Source organism: Saimiri boliviensis, chromosome 8, assembly GCF_048565385.1.
Source record: "Saimiri boliviensis isolate mSaiBol1 chromosome 8, mSaiBol1.pri, whole genome shotgun sequence".
Classification (NCBI taxonomy): Eukaryota; Metazoa; Chordata; class Mammalia; order Primates; family Cebidae; genus Saimiri; species Saimiri boliviensis.
In genome coordinates this window covers 96,509,421-96,534,636 of record NC_133456.1, presented here as the reverse complement: position 1 = coordinate 96,534,636, position 25,216 = coordinate 96,509,421, and the positions used below count along the sequence as shown (strand labels likewise).

The following is a 25,216-nucleotide window of genomic DNA, read 5'->3' as shown; positions in this document are numbered from 1 at the left end:
GGTAGGACTTATTGGGAGGGTGATGGCTAATGTAAGACTTGAAAGAAGTGAGAATGTGAGCCATGTCAACATCTTGAGAAAGAGCATTCTAGGTAGAGGGAACACAGATAATCCAGTGGGGGAATCAGCCCTTCTATGTTTTAGAAGGATTATGAAGCCAGTTTGGTTATTTTATTAAAGAATTAAGTGCATGTTTACAAAACAAGCAGAAAAATTGTTGAGATGAATGTGAAGATCCTGAAGTAAGATACATTTTTTATTATATTATGATCATTTTTTCTATCCTTAAAAAAAAAACAAAAGCTCAATATATAATAAATCTATTTAAATAAATGAGTATTCATTTTAGAACTTTAGCTTTGTAAGTACCTTTTCAGAATTATGGTAAATACAGATATCAAAATATGGTAAATACAAATGTTGAAGATAATTATTTGGCTTACATGATCATATAACTAAGAACTTAATTATATGTTTTTAATTTTATAGGCTAGATAATTACTTTTAATTCTGTGCATGCTAAAGGATTAGGAAAAATACATGAACATTCATTTTTATGTCAAATGCAATTTACTGTAGTTATTAAGTGATTAGTTGTTAAGTAGCTGTGACATTCTATTTCATTCTTAAAGAATAAACAACTTTGTATGGAAAAAATATAGGTTAGCAGTCAGGAGACTTCATTCTAGTCTAATTCTTGAAATTCTTTAATGTATTATTTTGAAGCAGTCATTTTAAATGTCTTCATTTTACCTATGTGTTGGGAGTTTTGTTTATTTGCTTTATATGAAACATGACTAGGTGTATTCTGTTTTCAAAATGCCTTGTTTTTGTCATTTTGTGATTATTGTTTCATAATGTTTTACAGTATATTGATGCACTGCTTTAAATGTTTGTCTGATTGAGAAATGTTAAAGAGAAAATTGCACTTGAGACAAATTCCTCCTTATTTTTAGTCCACCTCAGATACTTTCCTGATCACTTCAGAATTTTCTCTGAATCTTTTCATGATCACTTCAGAATTAATTGATATTCACCTGGGCGATTATAGCACTTTATGCATGTTCTCATTATTTATCACTTTTTATAATATGTTATAGTTACAAGTTTATTAATCTATCCATGAGTTTTCTATCTTTGTATTTTTCAAACTCATCAGAATACTTTGTACATATTTGTTGTTCAGTCATTTTTTTCATTGAATTTTTATGTCTGTGTATTGGAAAACCAACAGTTAACTCCTGAGGGTTAATATATCAGAAATGAAGATTATGTTCAATAACATTACTGCTTTAAAGGCAATAGTCCATGTAATGAATGTTTCTCTTGGTTGACAACTCCTATTTCAGACCTTTAACAAGATTTAATTTGATCTTTTGGTCTAACGTTTATGTTATAGAGATGGCATAAATGCTTATTTGCATGACTCAAGTAGATGTAAGAAGTAGTTATTTTGTCACTGATTATGAAATTGTTAAAGAGGATGATTATTACTGATTACCTCTTTGCATTTTGGATCAAAGGCATGAATTTCATAAAGATTAAGTGTTCTAAGAACTATTCAAAAGTGTGTTTTTATATAGTAATATAATTTTTAGCAGGCATTCATAGCCATTTACTAGATATTGTGCCCTTAAGTATAATTAATCAGAATATGCTCTCTATTGTGTTTTGGATTTTCATATTCTTTTCAGTTCTCCCTAAACCTTATTTCTCTTCCTAACTTAAAAGTATTTTTTGAAGAATCTTATTTATTCGTTTATTCAACAGCTAGATATTTAACATTTACTGTATGTTCCAGGCACAGAATTAGGCCAAATCTATTATTAGATTTGAAAGTGAACAAGATAGATTAGGTCTCCACTGTCAGAATTAACAATGAACAAATAAACATTTGCCCATTTAGCCAATATTTACTGATTGCCTACCATGTGCTAGGCATTTTTATGGGAATTGTGGGTACACTCATAAAATAACAAAGTCCATGCCCTTGTGTAGCTTATATTCTAATGAAAGAATAACAGGATAAGTGGAGAAGGCTGACTTTATGAAGGTTGGTGAGGGAAGGCCTTTATAGGAAATTGACATTTGAGCTGAGAGCTACAGGACAAGAAGGAACCAAAAGAAAAGGCTATTTGAGGACAAACATTACCCCAGATAGCAATGAACTAATTATGTTTGACACACATTGGTTTGTAGCTTTTAAGGTCAGAATATTAAGGATTATTTATTATTCCTTCCATTTTTTAATTAATTATGAAGTACAGGCATCATTTGTAAAGTTTGATAGGAGAGGGTAGACAGCAAAGAGGGAACAATTTGTGGAGAGACAAATTTGAGGAAAGATATCACTGTGAAATAGTAACTCTAGAGAACAGGGAATATACCAACAACAAAAGCGCAGTAGGGTTGCTGGGCAGGATTGAGGGTCTATTTGTTAGTTTGTTATCCTGAATTTTCAGTGGAACTAGTCAACATGGTTGTATGGTTTTCTCAGTTATGGGCACAGATGTGAAAATGATATAGTATTTAACCAGAGTTGTTTTCCCCCTCCAGGAGAATATGATGGAAAAATTAAGGAACAAGAGTGTTGAGGGCATTTGTGAAGACATCACAATAATACAAGGCTGAAAGTCCGTCCTGGGAAAGGAGAAATGAGCAGGGAGTGAAAAATTAAGAGGGTTGATGGGCTTAAAGAAAATTGAGGATCAGTGGATTGGTGATGTGAATACAGCTGAAAGTTATGAGTGTGGCCAGACAAGTGAATTTCATAGGCTAATATGAAATATTAATATATATTGAAAAGAGTGGTTTTGTATAGATAATTGAAAAATGTGAGGGCTACTAGAGGTGCTAAGAGCACTTTCCTTTTATTATTCTCACTCTTTTTTGTAGTTTTATAGAAATGGTGTAATATAGGGAGAATACAGAAAAGAGCATTGTTTGGAAGTCAAGAAAAGGTAAAATGTCCTTTATAAAGTCACTTGACCTCACTGACCTATTCTTTTAATTCATTGACAGATCAATTAATTATTTCAGCAGTGTGCCAGGTGTTGGGCATACAGTGATGATATCAGATACATAAATGCTATCTGATTTATAATTACAGTAACAGTACCAGTGATGATATCAGATAGTGATAATGATGATGATATTAATAAATGACCTCATTGGCCATATGCTTTTAATTAATTAATTAATCAATCATTTTAGCACTATGCCAGATGCTGGGCATACAGAAGTGATGTCAGATAACAGCAACGCAGAGTGCAGTTGGAGTACCAAGGTGGGGTATGCAACCCAGCTGGAGTGGAGAGTAGTCACACTTGGATGAAGTGGTATCCAAGCTGAGATGTGAAAGATAAGTAGGTTTTGGAATTTAGCAAAGAAGTCACAGGCAGATGGGATCAGGAATAGTATATATTAAGGTCCTCAAGAAAGAAATGCCCTGAGGCGTCCAGAGTAGCTGAATCATAGTGTATAAGAGAAGAGGCTGGAACATTAAGTAAAGGCCATATTTTGAAGAACTTGGTAGGTTATGTTAAGGAAATTTCCTCCTAAAGGCTATGTAGAGGACTCATTATTGAGTTTTACATTGGGAAGTAATATAAAAACATGATCATTTATGATGTTTAAGATCTGCTTAAATGAGGAAGTTGAATTTTATCATCTCTAAGTTCATTCTAAAATATTTGATTTGTTGTGACACTCAATATAAAGAAGAAAATCAAAATTATATAAATATATATCTTATTTTAATCTAAAAAGAATTAATAGCAATTAATAAGAGATTAAATTGGATATAGAAATAAAGTCCTGCTTACAAAGCATTATTAAACTCATATTAATGTTTGCAAATGAGAACTGAAATTCAAATTTCTTATGACTCTGAAATATGTTTGGTTACTGTTGAATATTTTCTACCATATCAGTGCAAATATTAGCTAATTTCCCATGGGTTTGTGTGTGCCATTTGATATACTCAGTCAAATGTAGATGAAACTGTACTTCTTATCTCCAGGTATTTAAACCTTTGAGATGTTTCCATTAATTGGAAAAACAGTCATCTTTGATAGCTTTCCTGATCCTTCTGATACATGGGAAATCACTGAGACAATTGGCAAAGGAACTTATGGAAAAGTTTTTAAAGTATGGAATAAGAAAAATGGTCAAAAAGCAGCAGTCAAAATACTGGATCCAATTCATGTAAGTAGTATTTTTTTCTTCTAATTAGCTTAATTTTTATCTGTATTAAATGCTTAAAAAGACTGTATTTTATCTTGATTTATTCATCACAATAGCAGTCTAAAATAGGTTACAATTTAAAAATAAATGTAAAAGAAATGTCTACTTATTTGATTTTCCAAGTTTCTGTGCTTAATACATGTAATAAGGCACAATAAGTACTTGATGAATAAATGCTTAAATGCATAAGCACACAAAAATTGCTGCTCTCAACAGACAATATTATTGTGGTTGACTCAATATTATTTTAGACATAAAAATTGTAAAGATACAAACTCAGGGGTCTAGAAGTAATCCTAAAATGTCATCTTAACCATATCTTCTTTTTGTCCTGTATTTATTTAGGCTTCAGGAAGTATTTCTCTTAGACCAAACTGAAGAGGATTTTTTAAAACTTAATTTATTTCAGAGAAGGAAAATTAATTTTCAGGTTTGCTTAAATGTTTCCAAAGCAGACATGGTATGGGTATATCATCAGGGAAAAGTTCCTCATTATGAAAAATTAAATTTCACGTTCAGCTCTGCTGGTCTCATGTGAGGCCACAATGAGGGGGTCCCCATAGGCTTTTTTTTTTTTTTTTGATAATAGTAATAAGGGAAACTGCCAAACATTTTCTCTGCTGTAAAGAGCATGAGACTACTGAGATTCTGTTTTGTGTTCATGAGAGCTGGCAGTTTCACAGTATCTTCAGTTGCTGGGAGACACCTTTCTCTACCATAGCACATGGGTGAACCAGAATGAGCTCAGTAATCACACGTTCCCCAACATCTGTTGAAAACAATTTCTCTGATTAAAGGACTCTTGCACACATGATGGGAACACGTCATGATGGAAATGATGACGTGTGCAGAGAGGGTATCAGATCGGTGGGACCTTGTTACAGTTCATCTACTAACTGTGGGATGCTGCAAAACGTCTCTGAGTTTCCATTTGTTCATTTTAGGGTTGCTGTTTCTTTTTTGACAGTTTATTTCTGTCAAACCCATCATAACTACACTGTTCCATATTACTTTGAGCAGAGGAAAAAGATAGAGGAGGTTTATTTTAAAATAATAAATTAAATACACTGGAGGAAAAAAAAAATGAGACTTAGCATGCCTAGGCTTAACTGCTGCTGAATGTTTTCACATTCTCTTGGAAAATTCTAAATGATTAAATTGAAGGAAGAGAGTCCTAAGCTAAGTTCTACCAAAGTGACTGTACCTCTTTCCTCTAGCCTAGCCTTTGCATTAGGGATTCAGGTGTGTGGCAGCACGAGAAAGAAATTCAGCCCAATCACATTGTCTGACCCCATAGTGTATCTCTCTTTCCCTTACTTCTTAATGGAGAAGAACAAATGGCTTATAATCTATGTAACCACTATTCTTTCATAATTTACTCATGTACGATATATCTACAAACCTTATGAGTCATACTTAGTACAATTTAATGAAATATTGATTTCATAACTATAGCAATTTATTCTTTTGCTTTCATTCTTGTCACAGTATGTATATATTTTTCTAAGAATTATTTATTTACTCTTCATCATGTCACAAGTCAAATAAAAAAGATTTATAACCAAGAGATTATAGCATCCAAACATCTTTCAAAGATTAGCTTATTTTAAAGTAAAGGAGTCTTACTATCACATATTTTTAATCAGTGATTTTTTTTTCAAGAGGGGGGTTGAATGAGTAAGATGAGAAGGTAGTAGGCTTGGAGTCTGTATCTGGATTTTACACTAACCAGCTCTGACTGCAACTTCTCAGGGCTTGACTTTATTCCTTTAAAAATTAGAGCTCATATATAAATTCTACCTCTATGATTCCGTGATTCTGTAATACAACAACATATACATTACATGTCACTATAAAAGCAATATTAATAAGGCTTTCTCTTATTTATTACTCTGTGAATTGTTTCATGTATGTGATTTTCTAGAAACATGACTAAGTGGCTATCTTTCATTCTTACTGATAAGATAGCAACCTGTTCTTCTTTTGGTGAACGGACCTCTAATTCATTAAAGGTTTTGTGCAATCTTTTATAATCTAACTCCATTTTAGTTTTTTGAAAAAGTGAGAATTTATTGTTTGCATGACTGATTTTTGGATAGCTTCTAAATACCCTCTTTTCCAAAGAAACAAAATGAACCAGATTTACAGTCCTAAAGTTTATTATTTCAGATCAATGGCTTTGCCATTGTAACAAAGTTAATAATACAAAAAAGAAAAATCATCTGGAGTAGCTCTCCATAAATATTTATTTATAATTGCATATATAAATAACTTTTTCTTTAACCCTTTCAAAATGTGATTAAAATAACTTGAAATTCAATTGATTAGCATGAAAATCACAATTTCTCCCCTTAAGTAATGTAATGAGAAATTGCAATACATAATACTAAGCACAGTAAAAACTATTATGACCTTCTTGACAAAATGAAATTCTATATTTGATATTCTGTAATCTATTTCTTTGAAATTACTCGTTTTTCTCACAATTCTCTTCTTATGACTTCTTGAAACTAGGATATTGATGAAGAGATTGAAGCAGAATATAACATCTTAAAATCTCTTTCGGACCACCCTAATGTGGTTAGATTCTATGGGATATATTTTAAGAAGGATAAAGTAAATGGAGACAAGCTGTGGTTGGTTCTTGAGGTAAGTGTTTCAGCATTATTTGCATGGGTGGAAACTTACAGTGCTTACTTTGTTTCATGTATATGCGATTTTCTAGAAACATGACTAAGTGGCTCATCTTGTTTTTGTTTCACTCTGAAATGACTTATTATTACTAGTTATGTAACACTGATACCATATAAACGATTCTGGTAAGTTTCTGACCACAAATGTTGTGCCTAGTTTTGGCCTTGCTCTCTTAAGAAACGTATTAGAAAACTGAAGAAAAGCCACAAAGACTATTAAATATTAAAAGGAAATAACTCCACAATAAAAGACTAAAGAAACTGAAACTATTTTTCCCACAGAAAAACAAGTTAAAAGGGATTTCATTATAATATTTATTTATTTATCTATATTTTGTTTTGTTAACATGTGAGGAGGCTCTATGCCAGGTGGTAGGATATAAGAGAAAATTAATGTTAAGGTGAGACTTCATTACGTAAAAATAGTAAGCTATGATTTTCTTTTTCTGTCCTTATTGAATGCTAATGACTTAAGCTACAGAACCAGGTATTTATATTTATAGGGCAGAAAACTTATTTAAAATGGTGTTGATACTGAGTAAGTTGCCAAAAGGAAGCTGTAGAGTCTGCCTTTTCCAATCCTGAAAAAGTTTTCCTACACTTTAGCAATCCTTTCTAAGGCAGGATACTAGCAGGTCCCTCACTAAGGTGACTGCCAGTCTCAGAATGATTCCGTTTTTCTGATTTTCATTGAATATTATCCAAGTGAGGTAAACATTATTTCTAATAAAATCTATTAGAATTTTTAAAAGTTGCTTTTATCAAATTTAGAGACAGTAGATACCTTTATTTTACAACTATAACAGCATATTTTTATTGTGTTCATTATTATTTTATAAACATTTGAGTATTTTCTTTTTGAATGTTCCATTGCTTTTCCTGAAGTGTCATTGTCTCAGTCCATTTGTACTGCTGTAACAAAAGTTGACACACTGAGTAATTCATAAAGAATAGAAATTTGCCGGGCGCGGTGGCTCAAGCCTGTAATCCCAGCACTTTGGGAGGCCGAGGCGGGTGGATCACGAGGTCGAGAGATCGAGACCATCCTGGTCAACATGGTGAAACCCCGTCTCTACTAAAAATACAAAAAACTAGCTGGGCGTGGTGGCACGTGCCTGTAATCCCAGCTACTTAGGAGGCTGAGGCAGAGAATTGCCTGAGCCCAGGAGGCGGAGGTTGCAGTGAGCCGAGACCGCGCCATTGCACTCCAGCCTGGGTAACAAGAGCGAAACTCCGTCTCAAAAAAAAAAAAAAAAAAAAAAAAAAAAAAAAAAAGAATAGAAATTTATTCCTTACAGTTTTGGAGGCTGAAAGTCCAAGATCCAGGAACCATCAGGTTCAGTTGTTTGGTGAGGCCTGTTCACCTCCAAGATGGTACCTTGTTGTTATATGCTCTGGAGGGAAGAAATGCTGTGTTCTCACATGGCAGAAGGCAGAAAGCAGGAGAGCCCAACACTGTATGGAGCCTATTTTTATTAAGGATCTTAATACCCCATTCACAAGAAAGAAGCCCTAATGGCCTAACTACCTCTTAAAAATCCCACCTCTTAATAAATCACATTCACCATTAAGTTTCAACACATGAATTTTGGAGGGGACACAGCCGAAGTGTAATAGGCGTAGTAATCATATGTAAATTATATTGACTTTATATTCATATTTTTCCATTATGTTTTTTGTTTGTTTGTTTTTTAAGATAGAGTCTTGCTCTGTTGCTTGGACTGGAGTGCAGTGGCATGATCTCACTGCAACCTCCACCTCCGAGGTTTAAGCAATTCTCCACCTTAGCCTCCGGAGTAGCTGGGATTACAAGCGCATGCTACCACACTCAGCTAATTTTTTGTATTTTTAGTAAAGACAGGGTTTTGCCATCTTGGCCAGGCTGGCCTGGAACTCCTAATTTGTGATCCATCTGCCTCGGACTCCCAAAGTGCTGGGATTACAGGTGTGAGCCACTGCTCCTGGCATTTTCTTTTTTTTTTTTTTTTTTTTTTTTGAGATGGAGTCTTGGTATGTTCCCCAGGCTGGAGTGCAGTGGTACAATCTCAGTGATTGCAACCTCCACCTCAGTGCAAGGGATTCTCAAGCCTCAACCTCCTGAGTAGCTGAGATTACGGTCACATGCCACCATGCCCAGCTAATTTTTTTTTTTTTTTTTTGTAAGTAAAGACAGTGTTTCACTATGTTGACCAGGCTGGTCTCAAACTCCTGACCTCAAGTGATCTGCCTACCTCCTCAAACTCCTGACCTCGAGTGATCTGCCTACCTCGGCCCCCCAAAGTACTAGGATTATAGGCATGAGACACTGTGCCTGGCTTCCATAATGGTTTTAAAGTGATTCTACAAATAATAGATGATCATTGCAGAAAATATTTGAAGCTATAAAAAAAAATTCTTAACAGTTAATGTATGTGTTTCATTTTGTTGTATACTTTTTTCTTTTTTTTTTTGTCCTCGTAAAACTTTAAGTTCAAGAGTACACGTGCAGGTTTGTTATATAGGTAAACTTGAGTCACAGGGGCTTGTTTTACAGATTATTTTATCACCCAGGTGTGAAGCCTAGTTCCCATTAGTTATTTTTTCCTGATCCTCTCCATATTCCCACCTTCCACCCTCAGGTAGGCCCCAGTATATGTTGTTCCTCTCTATTGTCCATGTGTTCTCATGATTTAACTCCCACTTATCTCATGATTTAACTCCCACTTATAAGTGAGAACATCTGACATTTGGTTTTCTGTTCCTGCATTAGTTTGCTAAGGATAATGGCCTCTGGCTTCAACTATATTATTTCAAAGGACATAATGTCAGTCTTTTTTATGGCCGCATAGTATTCTGCAATTTATATGTACCACATTTTCTTTATTCAGTCTGCCATTGATGGCATTGATGTGGTTTGGCTGTGTCTCCACCCAAATCTCATCTTGAATTCCCATGTATTGTGGAAGGGACCCGGTAGGAGGTAATTGAATCATGGGGGCAGGACTTTCCCATGATGTTCTAGTGATAGTGAGTAAGTCTCATGAGATCTGATGGTTTTATAAGGGGGAGTTTCCCTCCACTAGCTCTCTCTTTGCCTGCTGCCATCTGCGTAAGATGTGACTTGCTCCTCCTTGCCTTCCACCATGATTGTGAGAGCTCCCCAGCCATGTGGAACTATAAGTCTATTAAACCTCTTTCTTTTGTATATTGTCCAGTGTTGGGTGTGTCTTTATCAGCAGCATGAAAACGGATTAATACAGCCATTTAGGTTGATTCCATGTTTTTGCTGTTATGTATTGTGCTGCAATGAACATACATGTGCACATGTGTGTATCTCTGCGGTAGAACAATTTCTTTTCCTTTGAGTATATACCCAGTAATGGGATAGCTGGGTTGAATGGTAGTTCTGCTTTTAGTTCTTTGAGAAATCATCACACTGTTTTCCACAATGGCTGAACTAATTTACACTCCCACCAGCAGCATATAAGCATTTTATTTTCTCTGAAACCTCACCAACACCTGTTATTTTTTGACTTTTTACATATAGCCATTCTGACTGGTATCTCATTGTGGCTTTGATTTTCATTTCTCTAATAATCAGTGATGTTGAGCTTTTTTCATATGCTATTGGCCACATGTATGTCCTAGTTTGAAAAGTATCTGTTCATGTCCTTTGCTGACATTTTAAAGGGGTTGTTTGTCTTTTCTTCTAAATATAAGTTCCTTGTAGATTCTGGATATTCAACCTTTGTCAGATGCGTAGTCTGCAAAAGTTTTCTCCCATTCTGTAGGTTGACTGTTTACTCTGTTGATGGTTTCTTTTGCTGTGCAGAAGTTCTTTTTTTTTTTTTTGAGACAGAGTCTTGCTCTGTCACTCAGGCGAGTGCAGTGGTGCAATCTCGGCTCACTGCAACCTCTGCCTCCCAGCTTCAAGCAATTCTCCTGCCTCAGCCTCCCAAGTAGCTGAAAATGCAGGCACCTGCCACTATGCCTGACTAATTTTTGTGTTATTAGTAGAGATGGCATTTCACCATGTTAGCCAGGCTGGTCTCAAACTCCTGACTTCAGGTGATCCGCCTGCCTTGGTCTTCCAAAGTGCTGAGATCACAGGTGTGAGCCACTGTGCTCAGCTGCAGAAGCTCTTTAGTTTTTAATAAGATCTCATTGGTCAATTTTTGCTTTTGTTGCTATTGCTTTTTTTTCTCTTTTTTTGACTTTTTTTTTTAGAAAGGAAGAAAGGAAGGAAGGGAAGAAAGAAGGAGAAAGAAAAGAAAAGAGAAAAAGAAAGAAAAGAAAGAGAGAGAGAAAGAGGGAAAGAGAATGGGAGTCTTGCTTTATTGCCCAGGCTGGAATGCAGTGATGTAATCATAGCTCAGTGCAGCCTCAAACTCCTCACCTCAAGCCACCCTTCCACTTCAGGCTACCCTACGAAGTATCTGAGACTACAGGCATGCACCTCTGTGCCAGGCTAATCTAAAATAAAAATTTCATTTTCTTTTTTTTTAAACTGTTTTCTAAAGTGACTATCTTGTTTTGTATTTCCACCAGAAACATATGAGTTTTGCTCCAGTTGTCCCACATATTCACCAGCATGTTTTATTATCAGTTGTTTTATTTTAGCAGTTCTAAAAAGTGTATAGTAGTATCTTAATTTGATTTTATTTTGCACTTCCCTAATGAACTATGATGCTGAGTATCTTTTTTTGTAATTATTTTAATTTAATATAAATTAAATTAAACATTTAATTTCTCAGTTGCACTAATCACATTTCAGAGGCTCAAAGGCCACATGTAGTTAGTAGCTGTCTTATTGGATGGCACAGATTATCAAACATTTCCTTTATTGCAGAAACTTCTGCTAGACAATAGGATGCCTTAGCTAAAGTCATGAGTTCTCTCACATCAGAATTCATGGCTAATCTTCAGTAGGAATAGAGCAATTTTATAAGACTATAACATTTAGTCCTACAGCATTCAAAATCCAATTTTCTCATTTGATTTTACAGTTACAAATTTCTCTAGTTTTGATTTAAAAATTACCTGACCATATTTGCTACCTCCCAACTAAGCTAGAAGCCTTTTAAGAATGGGGCCACTTTTTATCCAATTTGCTAGTCTGTGTCTTTTGATTGGGGCATTTAGTCCATTTACATTTAGGGTTAATATTGATATGTGTGAATTTGATAACTGCCATTTAAAGCTAGCTGGCTGTTTTGCCCATTCATTGATGCAGATTCTTCATTAGGTTGATGCTCTTTACCTTTTGATATGTTTTTAGAGTGGGTGGTACTGGTTGTTCCTTTTTATGTGTAGTGCTTCTTTCAGGAGCTCTTGTAAAGCAGGCCCAGTGGTGATGAAATCTCTGAGTACTTGCTTGTTCACAAAGGATTTTATTTTTCCTCCACTTATAAAGCTTAGTTTGGCTGGATATGAAATTCTGGGTTGAAAGTTCTTTTCTTTAAGGATGTTGAATATTGGCCCCCACTCTCTTCTGGCTTGTAGGGTTTCTGCTGAGAGATCTGCTGTGAGTCTGATGGGCTTCCCTTTGTGGGTAACCTGACCTTTCTCTCTGGCTGCTCTTAGCATTTTCTCCTTCATTTCAACCCTGGTGAATCTGACAATTATGTGCCTTGGGGTTGCTCTTCTTGAGGAGTATCTTTTTGGTGTTCTCTGTATTTCCTGGACTTGAATATTGGCCTGCATTGTTAGGTTGGGGTAGTTTTCCCGGATAATATCCTGAAGAATATTTTCCAGCTTGGATTTATTCTCTTCGTCACATTCAGGTACACCTATCAAACGTAGATTAGGTCTTTTCCTGTAGTCCCCCATTTCTTGGAGACTTTGTTCATTCCTTTTTACCCTTTTTTCTCTAATCTTGCCTTCTCGTTTGATATTCGACCTCTGATATCCTTTCCTCTGCTTCGTCAATTCGGCTGTTGAAACTTGTGCATGCTTTGCGAAGTTCTTGTGTTGTGTTTTTAGCTCCATCAATTCATTTATATTTCTCTCTAAGTTATCTAATCTTGTTAGTATTTCTTCAAATCTTTTTTCAAGATTCTTAGTTTCTTTGCATTGGGTTAGAACATGTTCTTTTAGCTCACAGAAGTTTCTTGTTAGCCAGCTTCTGAAGCCTCATTCTGTCAATTCATCACACTCCTTCTCCATCCGGTCTTGTTCCCTTGCTGACGAGGAGTTTTGATCCCTTTTAGGAGGATAGGCATTCTGGTTTCTGGTGTTTTTGGCCTTTTTGCGCTGGTTTCTTCCCGTCTTTGTGGATTTATCCGCCTGTCGTCTTTGTAGTTGCTGACTTTCAGATTGGGTCTCTCAGTGGACGTCCAGTTTGTTGATAATGAAGTTATTTCTGTTTCTTAGTTTTCCTTCTAACAGTCTGGCCCCTCTGCTGTAGAACTGCTGAGGTCCACTCCAGGCCCTGCTTGCCTGGGGATCACCTGCAGCAGCTGCAGAACAGTAAGGGTTGCTACCAGTTTCTTCTTCTGCTATCTTTGTCCCAGAAGGATATCCTCCAAATGTCAGTCTGAGCTCTCCTTTACGAGGTGACTCTTTGGGTATACAGGGGTCAGGGACCTCCTTGAGGAAACAGTCTGTACTTTATAGGAGCTCAAGTGCTGAGCTGTGGGCTCAATTGTTCATTCAGAGCTGCTGTGTGATTTCCCATGCGGCGACCCACTGCACAGGCTGAAGCAGTGGCACTGAGATTCATGGCGCTTTTTTGCCCGGGAATCTTCTGCCCTGGCTCGCTGTTTCAGTCCCCTTTTTAATCAGCTGAATGGGTGACTCTGCATTCCCAGAGCTCCATTCGCCAGCTAAAAGGGCACCCAGTCCCATGTATTTTGTATTGAGAACTGCCACACCAGGGCACCGGCAAAACAGCCGTGCCGGCCAAAAGAGTCGCGCTGGCAACCCATGGGGCTCCTCCACCTGGGTATCTCCTGGTCTGTGGACAATAAAAATCCAGTGGATTTTTATTGGAAATGCAGAGTCTACTCACTCTGTGCTTTCACTGGGAGCTGCAATCCTGAGCTGCTCCTAATCGGCCATCTTGGATCTCTCACTTGCTATTGCTTTTAGAGTCTTTGTCATGAAATCTTTGCTGATTCCTATGTCCAGAATAGATGGTATTGCCTAGGTTGTCTTCTGGGGTGTTTATAGTTTTTGTTTTTATAGTTAAGTCTTTAATACATTTTGAGTTAATTTTTGTATATGGTGTAAGCAAGGGGTTCAGTTTCAGTCTTCTGCATATGGCTAGCCAGTTATCCCAGCACCATTTATTGAATAGGGAATCCTTTCCCCAGTGCTGGTTTTTGTCAGCTTTGTCAAAGATCAGACAGTTTTAGATGTGTGGCCTTATTTCTGGGCTCTCTATTCTGTTCTATTGGTCTATGCATCTGTTTTTGTACCTGTACCGTGCTGTTTTGGTTACTGTAGCCCTGAAGTATAGTTTGAAGTTGGGTAGTGTCATGCCTTCAGCTTTGTTCTTTTTGCTGAAGATTGCCTTGGCTATTCAGGTTCTTTTTTGGGTCTATATAAATTTTAAAATAGTTTTTTCTAGTTCTGTGAAGAATGTCATTGGTAGTTTGTTAAGAATAGCATTGAATCTATAAATTGCTTTGGGAAAGTATGGACATTTAAATGATATTGATTCTTCCTATCCATGAGTATGGAATGTTTTTCCATTTGCTTGTGTTCTTTGAGCAGTGTTTTGCAGTTTTCATTGTGGAGATATTTCACCTCACTGGTCAGCTGTATTTCTAGGTATTTTTTTTATTTTGTGGCAGTTGTGAATGGGACTGTGTTTTTGATCTGGCTTTCAGCTTTGCTATTTTTGTTGTATAGGAATGCTAGTGATTTTTGTACACTGATTTTGTATCTTGAGACTGCTGAAGTTGTATATCAGCTTAAGGAGTTTTTGGACTGAGACTATGGAGTTTTCTAGATACAGAATCATGTCATCTGCAAACAGAGATAGTTTGCCTTCCTATTTGGATGCCCTTTTTCTTCCTATTTGGATGCCCTTTCTTTCTTTCTTTCTCTTGCCTGATTGCTCTGGCCAGGACTTCCAATACTACATTGAATAGGAGTGTATATTTTTTGTATGTTTAAAATTGTTTATAATATTACTTATGAAATTATCCTATATTTTCACTTAACTTCAGATAGTTTTAATTACTGTTATGTTTTTCAAAGTAAATACATTTACTTGAGTAATAAAAAAGCAGATAGTTCCAAAGTGTTGATAAGATAAAGTCATAAAGGCATAGAACCAGTTTAGTGGTGCCACCTTCTCCTTAGCAGGTCCACACTTTTGATGTGTTGTGATCACTATACTTAAAAAAGTATGGCATAGCTTCTATACTGCCTCATTTAGTAATCCATGTTCTTAATTTTGGCAAGATTGTTTGTTACACTTTTGGAACTCTTCAGCTTCCCACTCCAGTTTGAAGACCTGCCGTCTCTGTTGCCCACCTAGATGGAACCGCTGGTTCCTGGATCCCTTGACCTCCTTTTTCCAAGTTTCCTTCCCTACATGGCACATCATGTAGTAGTTTGTGCCTGTCCTCGATTACCCGTTTTGCTGATATCACCAAATCTTGAATCCCTTCAGTTCAGTATCAACAGGGAACAAAATTTCGAGTCTTTTAACGTGTGTGTGTGTGTGTGTGTGTGTGTGTGTGTGTGTGTGTGTGTATGTGTATGTGTGGGTGAGTGGGTAGGTGGGTGGACTGCTCAGGCAGTTTTTGATATTTTGTATATGGGATAAGAGGGTTTTGAGTCTTTTGATTGCAGACTTCCAAATGATCCCTTGCTTTCTGCCCTACTCCTCTCAACTGCTTCTCCACCTCTGCTATTCCCTGGCACTGTCTGGGTTAATTTGCTTGGGTGACCGCAAAAGAACTACACTAAGTATCTTAGTTTGTGGCTTCCTCTGCATTGCTAAATCAGTTACCACTTGCTTGTCTGCCTTCCATATTGCAAAAGTTATTGAAATGTTTTGCTCAGTGCTTGCCTTTGTTCTGTCCTCTTTTTCTTTGCAGTTATAATTCTTTATTCCTTTACCAACATTTTAATCAGGATTCATGAGTAAGAGAAAATAAATGTATATATTTCATCTGCCACCTTTATGCTCTAGAGACTTTCAAAATGTAAAATAGTATTTAAAAAATCTTTCATCATATGATGCTGCATATTATTTTATAAAATTAAATAACCATGTGTGTCCTTTAAAAATAGACAGTTTATCTATGATTTCAATAGTATAGTTGACCCAACTTAATCAACAAGAGGTTAGGGATGACAATCTCCCATGCACTGAAAAATTGGAGTATAACTTTTGACTCCCCTAAAACTTAACTGCTAATAGCTTACTGTTTACCAGAAGCCTTACTGATAATATAAGCAGTCAATTTATACATATTTTATATGTATTATATACTATTTTCTTAAAATAAGCTACAGAAAAGAAAAGGAAGAGAAAATATATTTACTATTCATTAAGTGGAAGTGGATCATCATAAAGGTCTTCATCCTCCTCATTCTCACATTGGCTAGGCTGAGGAGGAGGAGGAAAAGGAAGGGTTGGTCTTGCTGTCTCGGGTGTGGCACAGGTGGAAGAAAATTAACATATAAGGAGACGAACACAGTTCAAACCCTTGTTGTTCAAGGATCGACTGCATGTTTTATTTCTCTAGTTTGAAATAGCTTTATATTTTTAGTGAAATCACATATAAAAGCAAAGCTAACCTTTTACTAATCTAAACTTAGTTACCAAATAATACAAAATAAATTATGAACCTAAACCATTTTGCTTTACATTAATGGATAACTTTAGAGTTTAATTCTTGTTTGTGTTTGGATATTTGAAAAGTACTGCTGTGCAAAATCCTTGATGTAATCTTGAATACAATTTTTTTATATCCTTCAAAACATTTTCAATAAGGCATTTTTAATTTTTCTTCCATGTATAGAATCATTGGCAGATGTGCATTTAAGTGGAGATTCAGGTATTCTGTCTAATGTAGGCCTAAATGGACAACAAAGTGAGGTATAATTATTTTCCCAAAGCTTAAAAATATTGAATGAGGTCATTCATTGTCGTTATGCCTATTAAATCCCTATACTAATATCTTGGCATTTCTGAGTATTATCATCTAGAATTAGATGACAGAAACTCCTGATCTTATTTAAATGTTTTTTGAGAGCGCAGATTGATAAAATGAGTTGGACTGATTAAAATGATTTGGGAATATCCAGTATAAGTAAAGCAGCATCCAGACATAGTGAATCAATAGACTCATAACAATTTCTTTGAATATTGTCCTTATAATTGATTATCAGATGAAGACATTGAAAATATCTCTAAATGGCTTAGGGAAAAAAATAATAAATTTAGTTTAATAAAATGGTCTTTCCAAATTCTGATCTACCTGAACTTACAAAGTAGGGGGAAATAAAAGTCTAAGGAAAGTAAGAAGTTGGCAAACTGTATATAAGATAATTGATTTGCATATGTAAATTAGACTAATCACATATACACATAAGTGGGTAGATGTACAATTACCTAATTTAGAAACATGAATGGTGCAGGTGCTGCTTTAGAGGCACTTTCAGAAAATTGGCTTGTGGCATCAATACTTTGTACTAAAACATGACTGCTAATTATACCTCTTACTGTAATAAAGTCCATATAAATTATTTTGCATGAGGATACCAAAAGAGAGGCAGTGGCTATGATGTTACCCAGAGAGTCATGTTAACAATGGTAGGCTTTTAATGTGAATCTACATAAAGAATGTGTGTACTGGAGTGGGCGTATCAGAGCAATGAGTGACTGTCCTCATTCTAAGCCTGGTGTACATGGATGGCCTACTAGCCTAGAGAAACTCCTGCGAGATGCTTTTCACAATGAAAAATTATTTTAATTATATTTCAATCCAGAATTAAAATCCTGGAGTTATTTTCATCTTAATTCTCTGCATATTTATTTTTAGGAGTTATTTTCTTCTTAATTCTCTGCATGTTTATTTTTAGAATCTAAATGGTGCCTAGGTTTAGTAAAAGGGCACTAGTTGCTGGTCCTCTAAAATTCCAGTAATATACTTGCATGAAGTTTTATGCTGTGGAAACTGATTTAGTTTTTTATAGAACATCTATAGAGATTTTTGTTGTCACTCAATATTTTAGGTTTTTCTAATGATGTAGACATAAAGTGAGAACCAATGTTTTCTGTTTGTTTCTACCTATGCCTCATTTTGAAATACCTTATATATATTCCTTTCTGCCTGTTGCTACCACATCTCTTGACTGACTTGTTTAGTGAGATGTAAATACCTCTTTGGACTTTGTACTCCCTTTAACCCCTAGTATCCACTGCTGAGGATCAGTATCAAGGGTGAGGGGAGCTGGGAAGATGAGGGCTGGGTTAGGATTCTTCAAATGCTTCCTTCCTGAACTGAGAGACCATGAAAGAAAGTCAGAATTGAGTTAAATCAGTCTCATATAAGGCATTTGGTATTGATGGACACAAACAGGAGAAGTGAGGTTTAACTGTAATTTTCCCCTTCTTGGTTGGATGAACAACCACATTTTAAGTAAGTAAGGAAATCTGGACTTCTCTCACAGGAGCTGTTTGCTTAGTGTGCCTTCAGCCATAATGGAGTCAAAATTCAGAGTTAGGACATCTTTCTATTAAAATACCCTTTCCCTCATAATCTAATCTTAGCTATAATTACTCCTTTCACAGTGGTGCTACAGTCTGCATTCTATTATTCATTTGAATTGGTCCTGATTTGTTCATTCTTAATAGTGACATTGCTTTTCTCTTTGCTCACCAATTATAGCAATTTTTCTCTTTGAAATTATATCCTTTTCAGGAGACTAAAGACTGCCAATTACAGGTGGTATTTCAAAGCACAAAAATTCAGTAAATAGTCATAAAGCCTCTCAAATGCACATTTTCACTCATCAGAGTGGTTTTTATAGACATAAATACTACTTTCATGTGTCATGCATTATTGGTTATTCTGTTTTTATACTTACATCTACTTAGTAATATCAGGCCTGCCGTAAGGAAAGGGAACATGGGATGATAGAAAGAGGGCAAGTTAGAATGAATGTGAGCTTTCTATTTGTTCAGCTATTAACACTTTAATGCTACTGCCCTGGAGATAACATGTATACGGAAGAGAATATAAAGCCTTTGCAGACCTGTTTATTTCTAAAGGATCAGGAGAAACAGGGCAGGAGTGAGAAGCTGGGCTGCTGAGTTCCTTAGACAGCACAGAACTGTTCCTTCTTCTCTTTGTCAGTTCACAATTGCAGTGCAGTAGCAGACTCACAGTGTGATTCCTTTCATGTTTTTAAGGCTGGAACCACTATTCTCAGCTCTCATATAAAAGGCTATTATTTGGTGTACTTGCAATAGAACAGACAGCCAGTTACCTAGGGCTGTTTCATTTTTTCTTTGTTTGTTTAAAGGGGAAGATAGCAAAACAGTCTAAATGTACTTCTTTATTCTCTTCTAACATAGGAAATATATAAATAATATATATAACTCTGATATATCTTTCTTTCCTAATTGTACTTCAGTGCTGGCAAAAGCATCTTCTTTGAATAGGCACTCACATTTATAGTATTACTTCAGAGATAAGAAAATATGAGATGACCAGTGATGTCTTGCTATTTAATAAATTAATAGATTTTTATTGTACACATTAAAATACTTATTCTGGTAAGTTATTTTCTCTGTTATCATAGATTTCTTGTTGATTGCATTACCACTATGTTACTGTGTTTTCCCTAGATTTTTAAAGCATTTAAGGGTGAAGAAAGTGTTCTATATTTTGATTTAGTGGTTACATGATTGTATGTGATTACTAAAATAGATCAAACTGTATACCTAAAAGAGCCAGTTATATTATATGCCAATAATACCTTTAAAATATTTCTAGTTTACATATTAGAAAAGGAATGTGAAAAATTTACACACTGCAAAAGTATACATTAGAAAATGTCTATTAGGTGATAGTGCCAGTTTGTATTAATATTTTATTGGAATCCAGAATTTGGTACATTAATATATTTTATTGAAATTAAAATGAATATGTCACACTTTGCATGTAGAACAAACAAGCAAAAAGAAAACTAATGAAAATTCATTAGCTTTGTCCTCTGCTTTTTAACATTTTGTTGTTTCTATTTATATCTTATTGTACTATGTCTTGAAAAGTTGTTGTAGTTATTATTTTTGATTAGTTCATCATTTGGTCTTTCTGCATATGATAAGAGTAGTTTACACACCACAGTCACAGTGTTGTAATATTCTCTGTTTCTCTGTATACTACCAGTAAGTTTTCTACCGTCAGGTGATTATTTATTGCTCATTAATATTGTTTTCTTCCTGACTGAAGAACTTCCTTTAGCGTTTCTTGTAGAACAGGTTTGGTATTGATGAAATCCTTCAACTTTTGTTTGTCCGGCAAAGTCTTTATTTCTCCTTCGTGTTTGAAGCATATTTTCACTGGATGTACTATTCTAGGGTTAAAGTGTTTGTTTTTTTCCTTCAGCACTTTAAATATGTCATGCCACTCTCTCCTGGCCCGTAAGGTTTCCACTGAAAAGTTCCTACCAGAAGTATTTAACCTCATTGTATGCTATGTATTTCTTTTCTCTTACTGCTTTTAGGATCCTTTCTTTATCTCTGATCTTTGGAAGTTTGATTATTAAATGCCTTGAGGTAGTCTTCTTTGGGTTAAATCTGCTTGGTGTTCTATAACCTTCTTGTACTTGGATATTGATATGTTTCTTTAGGTTTAGGAAGTTCTCTGTTATTCATTTGAATAAACATTCTACACCCGACTCTCTACCTCCTCTTAAAGGCCAATTACTCTTAGATTTGCCCTTTTGAGGCTGTTTTTTAGGCTATTTTCTTTTGAGGTGTGCTTCATTACTTTTTATTCTTTTTTCTTTTGTCTCCTCTGACCTCATGTGGTCCTGCTCCATCCCACCCAGGATATGAATTATTTTCTTGTACAGCGTATCTGTTGTATATGCTATCTGTACATTAGTCACTTAGTAGCCTTCTGGTTTATCAGATTGTCATAGGATTGCAGTGCTCATATTCAAGTAACCCTTATTTTATTTAATAATGGCCCCAGAATGCAAGAGTGGTGTTGCTGGAATGTTGTTATAATTGTTCCATTTTACTAGTAGTTATCATCTCTTATTATACCTAGTTTATAAGTTAAACTTTATCATAGGATATCTGTATAGCAAAAAGCATAGTATATATAGGGTGCAATACTATCTGTAGTTTTGGGTATCCACTGAAGGTCTTGAAACATAATCCATGGATAATGGGGGACTAGTGTATACAATTAAAGTGTCATATGTGAAGTGGCATATTATTTTAAGGTAGATTATAATAAGTTAAAGATGCATACTGTAAACCCTAAAGCAACCAGTAAAAAGTAAAATGAGAAAGTATAGCTAATAAACTAGTGGAGGACAAAATGGAATACTAAAAACATTCAAACCCAAAGAAAGTAGGAAAATAGGAAAAGAGAACAAAGAAGACTAATAGGAACAAATAGAACAATGTGGTAAACTTAAACCTAGTTATATTTATAATTACATTTAGCATATATGGTTTAGACTATATAATTCAAAGGCAGAAATTATCAGACTGAATTGTAATACTCAACTACAAGCACACTTTAAATAGAAAGATACAGATAGATTGAGTGAAAGCAAAGACATTTAAAAAAACTGCATCATGAAAACATTCATTTTATACGAATTGGAATGGCTATTTTAAGATAAGACAAGGTAACTTCGAGACAAGCAATATAATCAGAGACAGATGACATTTCATAATGACAAAAAGTTCAACACGTCAAGAGGAGAAAACACTTTTAGGTTTGTGCTTAATAACAAAGCTTTAAAATTATATGAATCAAATACTAAGAGAAATGGAAAAAGAAATAGTCATATCCCCAATATTAAATGGAAATTTCAAAATCATTTCTTCAGTAATTTAAAAAACAAGTAGAAAATTATTTGAGAATACATAAAACTTGAATATTCTGGACCATAAGACAAGTATCAACAAATTTAAAAGAGTCAAAATCATGAAAGTATATTATCTGACCACAGTGGAATTCAATTAAAATCAATAAAATAAAAATATTAGAAAAACTATCAAATACCTGGGAATGAGATCGCACACCTCAAAAATAAACTTTAGGTCACAGAGGAAATCAAAAGAAAAATGTGAAAATATTTTGAATGGAATAATGGAAATGCAACATATCAAATTCGTAGAATGTATTTAAGCAGTGCCTAGAATGGCATTTGCACCTCCCTGTAATGTATATTAGAAAAAAAAAGATTTAATATCTATTATATAGGATTTTTGAATTAAGAAGTTAATAAAATTGAAGCAAATTAAACTCAGTATCACCTAAATAAGTAATAGAGATAATAGTAGAAATCACTTAAATAAAAAATAAAAATAATAGAGAGAATGAAAGGAAGAGTTGGCTCTTAGTAAAGGTCAATAATAAACTTGATAAATCCCTCTTTAGACAGATCCAGAAAAAAGTAAAAAAATACATATTATTTATATTAAGTTTCAAAAGGGGAAATTATTATTGAATTTATAGACATTCAAATGATATTAATGAGATAGTATACACAACTATATATTGATAAGTTTGGTAATTTAGTGTCTTGTGTCTCTCTAGAAAGACACGAGTTGTATAACTGACATGAGAAGAAATAGAGAACACAAATAGTTTATATTACTAAAAAAAAGTTTAATAATTAAAACCCTTTCCACAAAGAAAATACCAAGCCTAATGACTTCATTGGTGAATTCTATCAAATATTTATACTAACTTAATTCTAGAGAGAGGTGGAAATGTTATTGCTATAGCTCTATTCCCTTTTCCTCATTTTTATGTTGTATTATTGTTCTATGTATTATATCAATAAATAGTACAACAGTGCATTTTTATTATTTATATATTTTTTGTATTTTAAAGAAAGGGAGAGAAGAAAGAACAAGTATTTAATTATAGTTTGTTATCATTCTTATTTAATGTTTTTGGTTCTTTTAGTTTGTTCCTATGAATCTGAGTCACTGCCTGGTGTGATTATTTTAATATGGCTTTACGCCAGCCCACCTCTTTTATGCTATTGTTAAATATGTCACATTTCTATATATTGCAGGCCCAACAATACAATTATATGCCTAATGTTTTATACGATTGCTTTTTAAGTAAGTTAAAAGAGAAAGGAAGAAATAGGCATTTACAGTATAATTTTCACTTGTCTCTAATAAGATAATTACCATTACTAGTGCTCTTTGTTTTCTTGTGTAGATCCAGATCACTATATGAGATCACTTACTTTCATTCTAAAAGATTTTCTTTAGTATTTATAGTAAGATGATTCTGCTAGCAATGAATTCCATTAGTTCTATTTACCTGGATATGTCTTTATTTTCCCTCTATTTTTGAGCGAGTTTTGCTGAGTATTATAGTCTTAGTGAGGTATTTTTTCCTTAAGCACCTTGAATATATCATCTCTCTGCCTTCTGGCCTATATAGTTTCTTATAAGAAGTCAGTTGTTAACATTATTAGTTCCCTAATATGTCACAATTCATTTTTTTTCTGCTAGTTTTAAGATTTTCCTTGTATTATAGGCTTTCAACCTTTTTACTACTATGTGACTGGCTGTGGACCTCTTGGCATTCATCTTTTTGTGTGTGTGTGTGTGGAGGCAGAGTCTCATCTGTCACCCAGGGTGGAGTGTAATGGTGTGACCTCAGCTCACTGCAACCTCTGCCTTCCGGGTTCAAGCAATTCTCCTGCCTCAGCCTCCCAAGTAGCTGGGACTACATGCACTTATCTTATTTGAGTTCATTGAGCTACCTGGATGTATAAATGAATGCTTTTCATTAAATTTGAAAATTTCAGCCATTGTTTCTTCAAAGATTTGTCTTCTGCTGCTTGTCTTCTCTCCTGTCTTCTCATACTGCCATTATATGTATGCTTATATTTCTCGGAGACTGTTCATTCACCTTCATTCCTTCTTCTTTTTTTTATATTTCATAATCCAAATTCAAATCTGTTGAGTCATTCTAGTGAAATTTTTGTTTTCATTATTGTGCTTTTTAAATCCATAATTTTCAATTGGTTCTTTTTTTATGAATGATGAGTGTTCTCTTGATTGATATTCCATATTTGATGAGATGTTACCATCAAACCTTTCTTTGCTACTTTAAGCATGATTTCCTTTAGTTCTTTAAACATATTTATTTGTTTATTTATTTTGTTTTGGAGTATTTGTCTACTAAGTCCAATACAAGCCCTTTTTTTCATGTGTATGAATGATATTTTCCTGTTTCTTTGCATGTCTTATCTATTTTTTTTTCGTTGAGAACTGGGTATTTCAGAACATATATTTAAAGTATTATAAGAAGTCTTCATACTAAGTCCCCTGAGTAGGGAACTTGTTGTTTGCCTGTTTGTTTAGTGACTTGGCTGAACTATTTTAGTGAAATCTATTTTCCCCATAATATGAAGCCTTTGATGTCACTCTCCAGCAAGCACAGCCTAGGGCATGTGCACAATCACTCTGGAATGGCAGTGGTTTTAACAGGGCTTTTCTTTGTCTCATTCCCTGGTCTTTCTATTAAGCTGTCTGCTTCTGTTGATGTCACCTCCGGTTACTAGGCTCCACTAATTGTCAGCTGATTCCTTTGTTGTTTCCAGCAGTGTCCTGGGGCATGAATTGTTTCAAAATCTGATTCAATTAAGTTGCAGTCTCCTTACAGGAGTACTTTTTGTGGCTAGCTTTGAGGTTTATTATTATTCCAGGAGAGTTCTTCTTAGCTGTTTCTTTTTAAAAATTCTATTTGCTAATTTTGTGAAGAATGTCAGTGGTAGTTTAATAGGAATAGCATTGAATCTAAATTATTTTGGGCAGTTTGGCCATTTTCATGATATTGATTTCTATCCATGAAGGTGAAATATTTTTCCATTTGTTTCTGTCCTCTCTTATTTCCTTGAGCAGTGGTTTGTAGTTCTCCTTGAAGAGATCCGTCACATCCTTGTTAGGTGTATTCCTAGGTATTTTGTTCTATTTGTAGCAATCAGGAATGGGAATTCATTCATGATTTGGCACTCGCTTGTCTATTGTTGGTGTATAAGAATGCTTGTGATTTTTGCACATTGATTGTGTATCCTAAGACTTTGCTGAAGTTGTTTATCAGCTTAAG

General features: G+C 34.7%; 1 protein-coding gene across 9 annotated transcripts in view; it reads left to right on the top strand.

The window, feature by feature from the left end:
- The window catches only part of MYO3A (myosin IIIA), a 235,110-nt gene that overhangs the window by 13,387 nt on the left and 196,507 nt on the right, over positions 1 to 25,216 (top strand). For all 9 annotated transcript variants that reach the window (XR_012518908.1, XM_074404907.1, XM_074404908.1 and 6 more), the window contains 2 exons: positions 4,022 to 4,206; positions 6,760 to 6,894. Coding sequence is in view for 8 of the 9 variants with exons in the window: in XM_074404907.1 (XP_074261008.1) it covers positions 4,039 to 4,206; positions 6,760 to 6,894 (303 nt within the window). In the remaining variant the exon portion in view is untranslated. The remainder of the gene's footprint in view (positions 1 to 4,021; positions 4,207 to 6,759; positions 6,895 to 25,216) is intronic.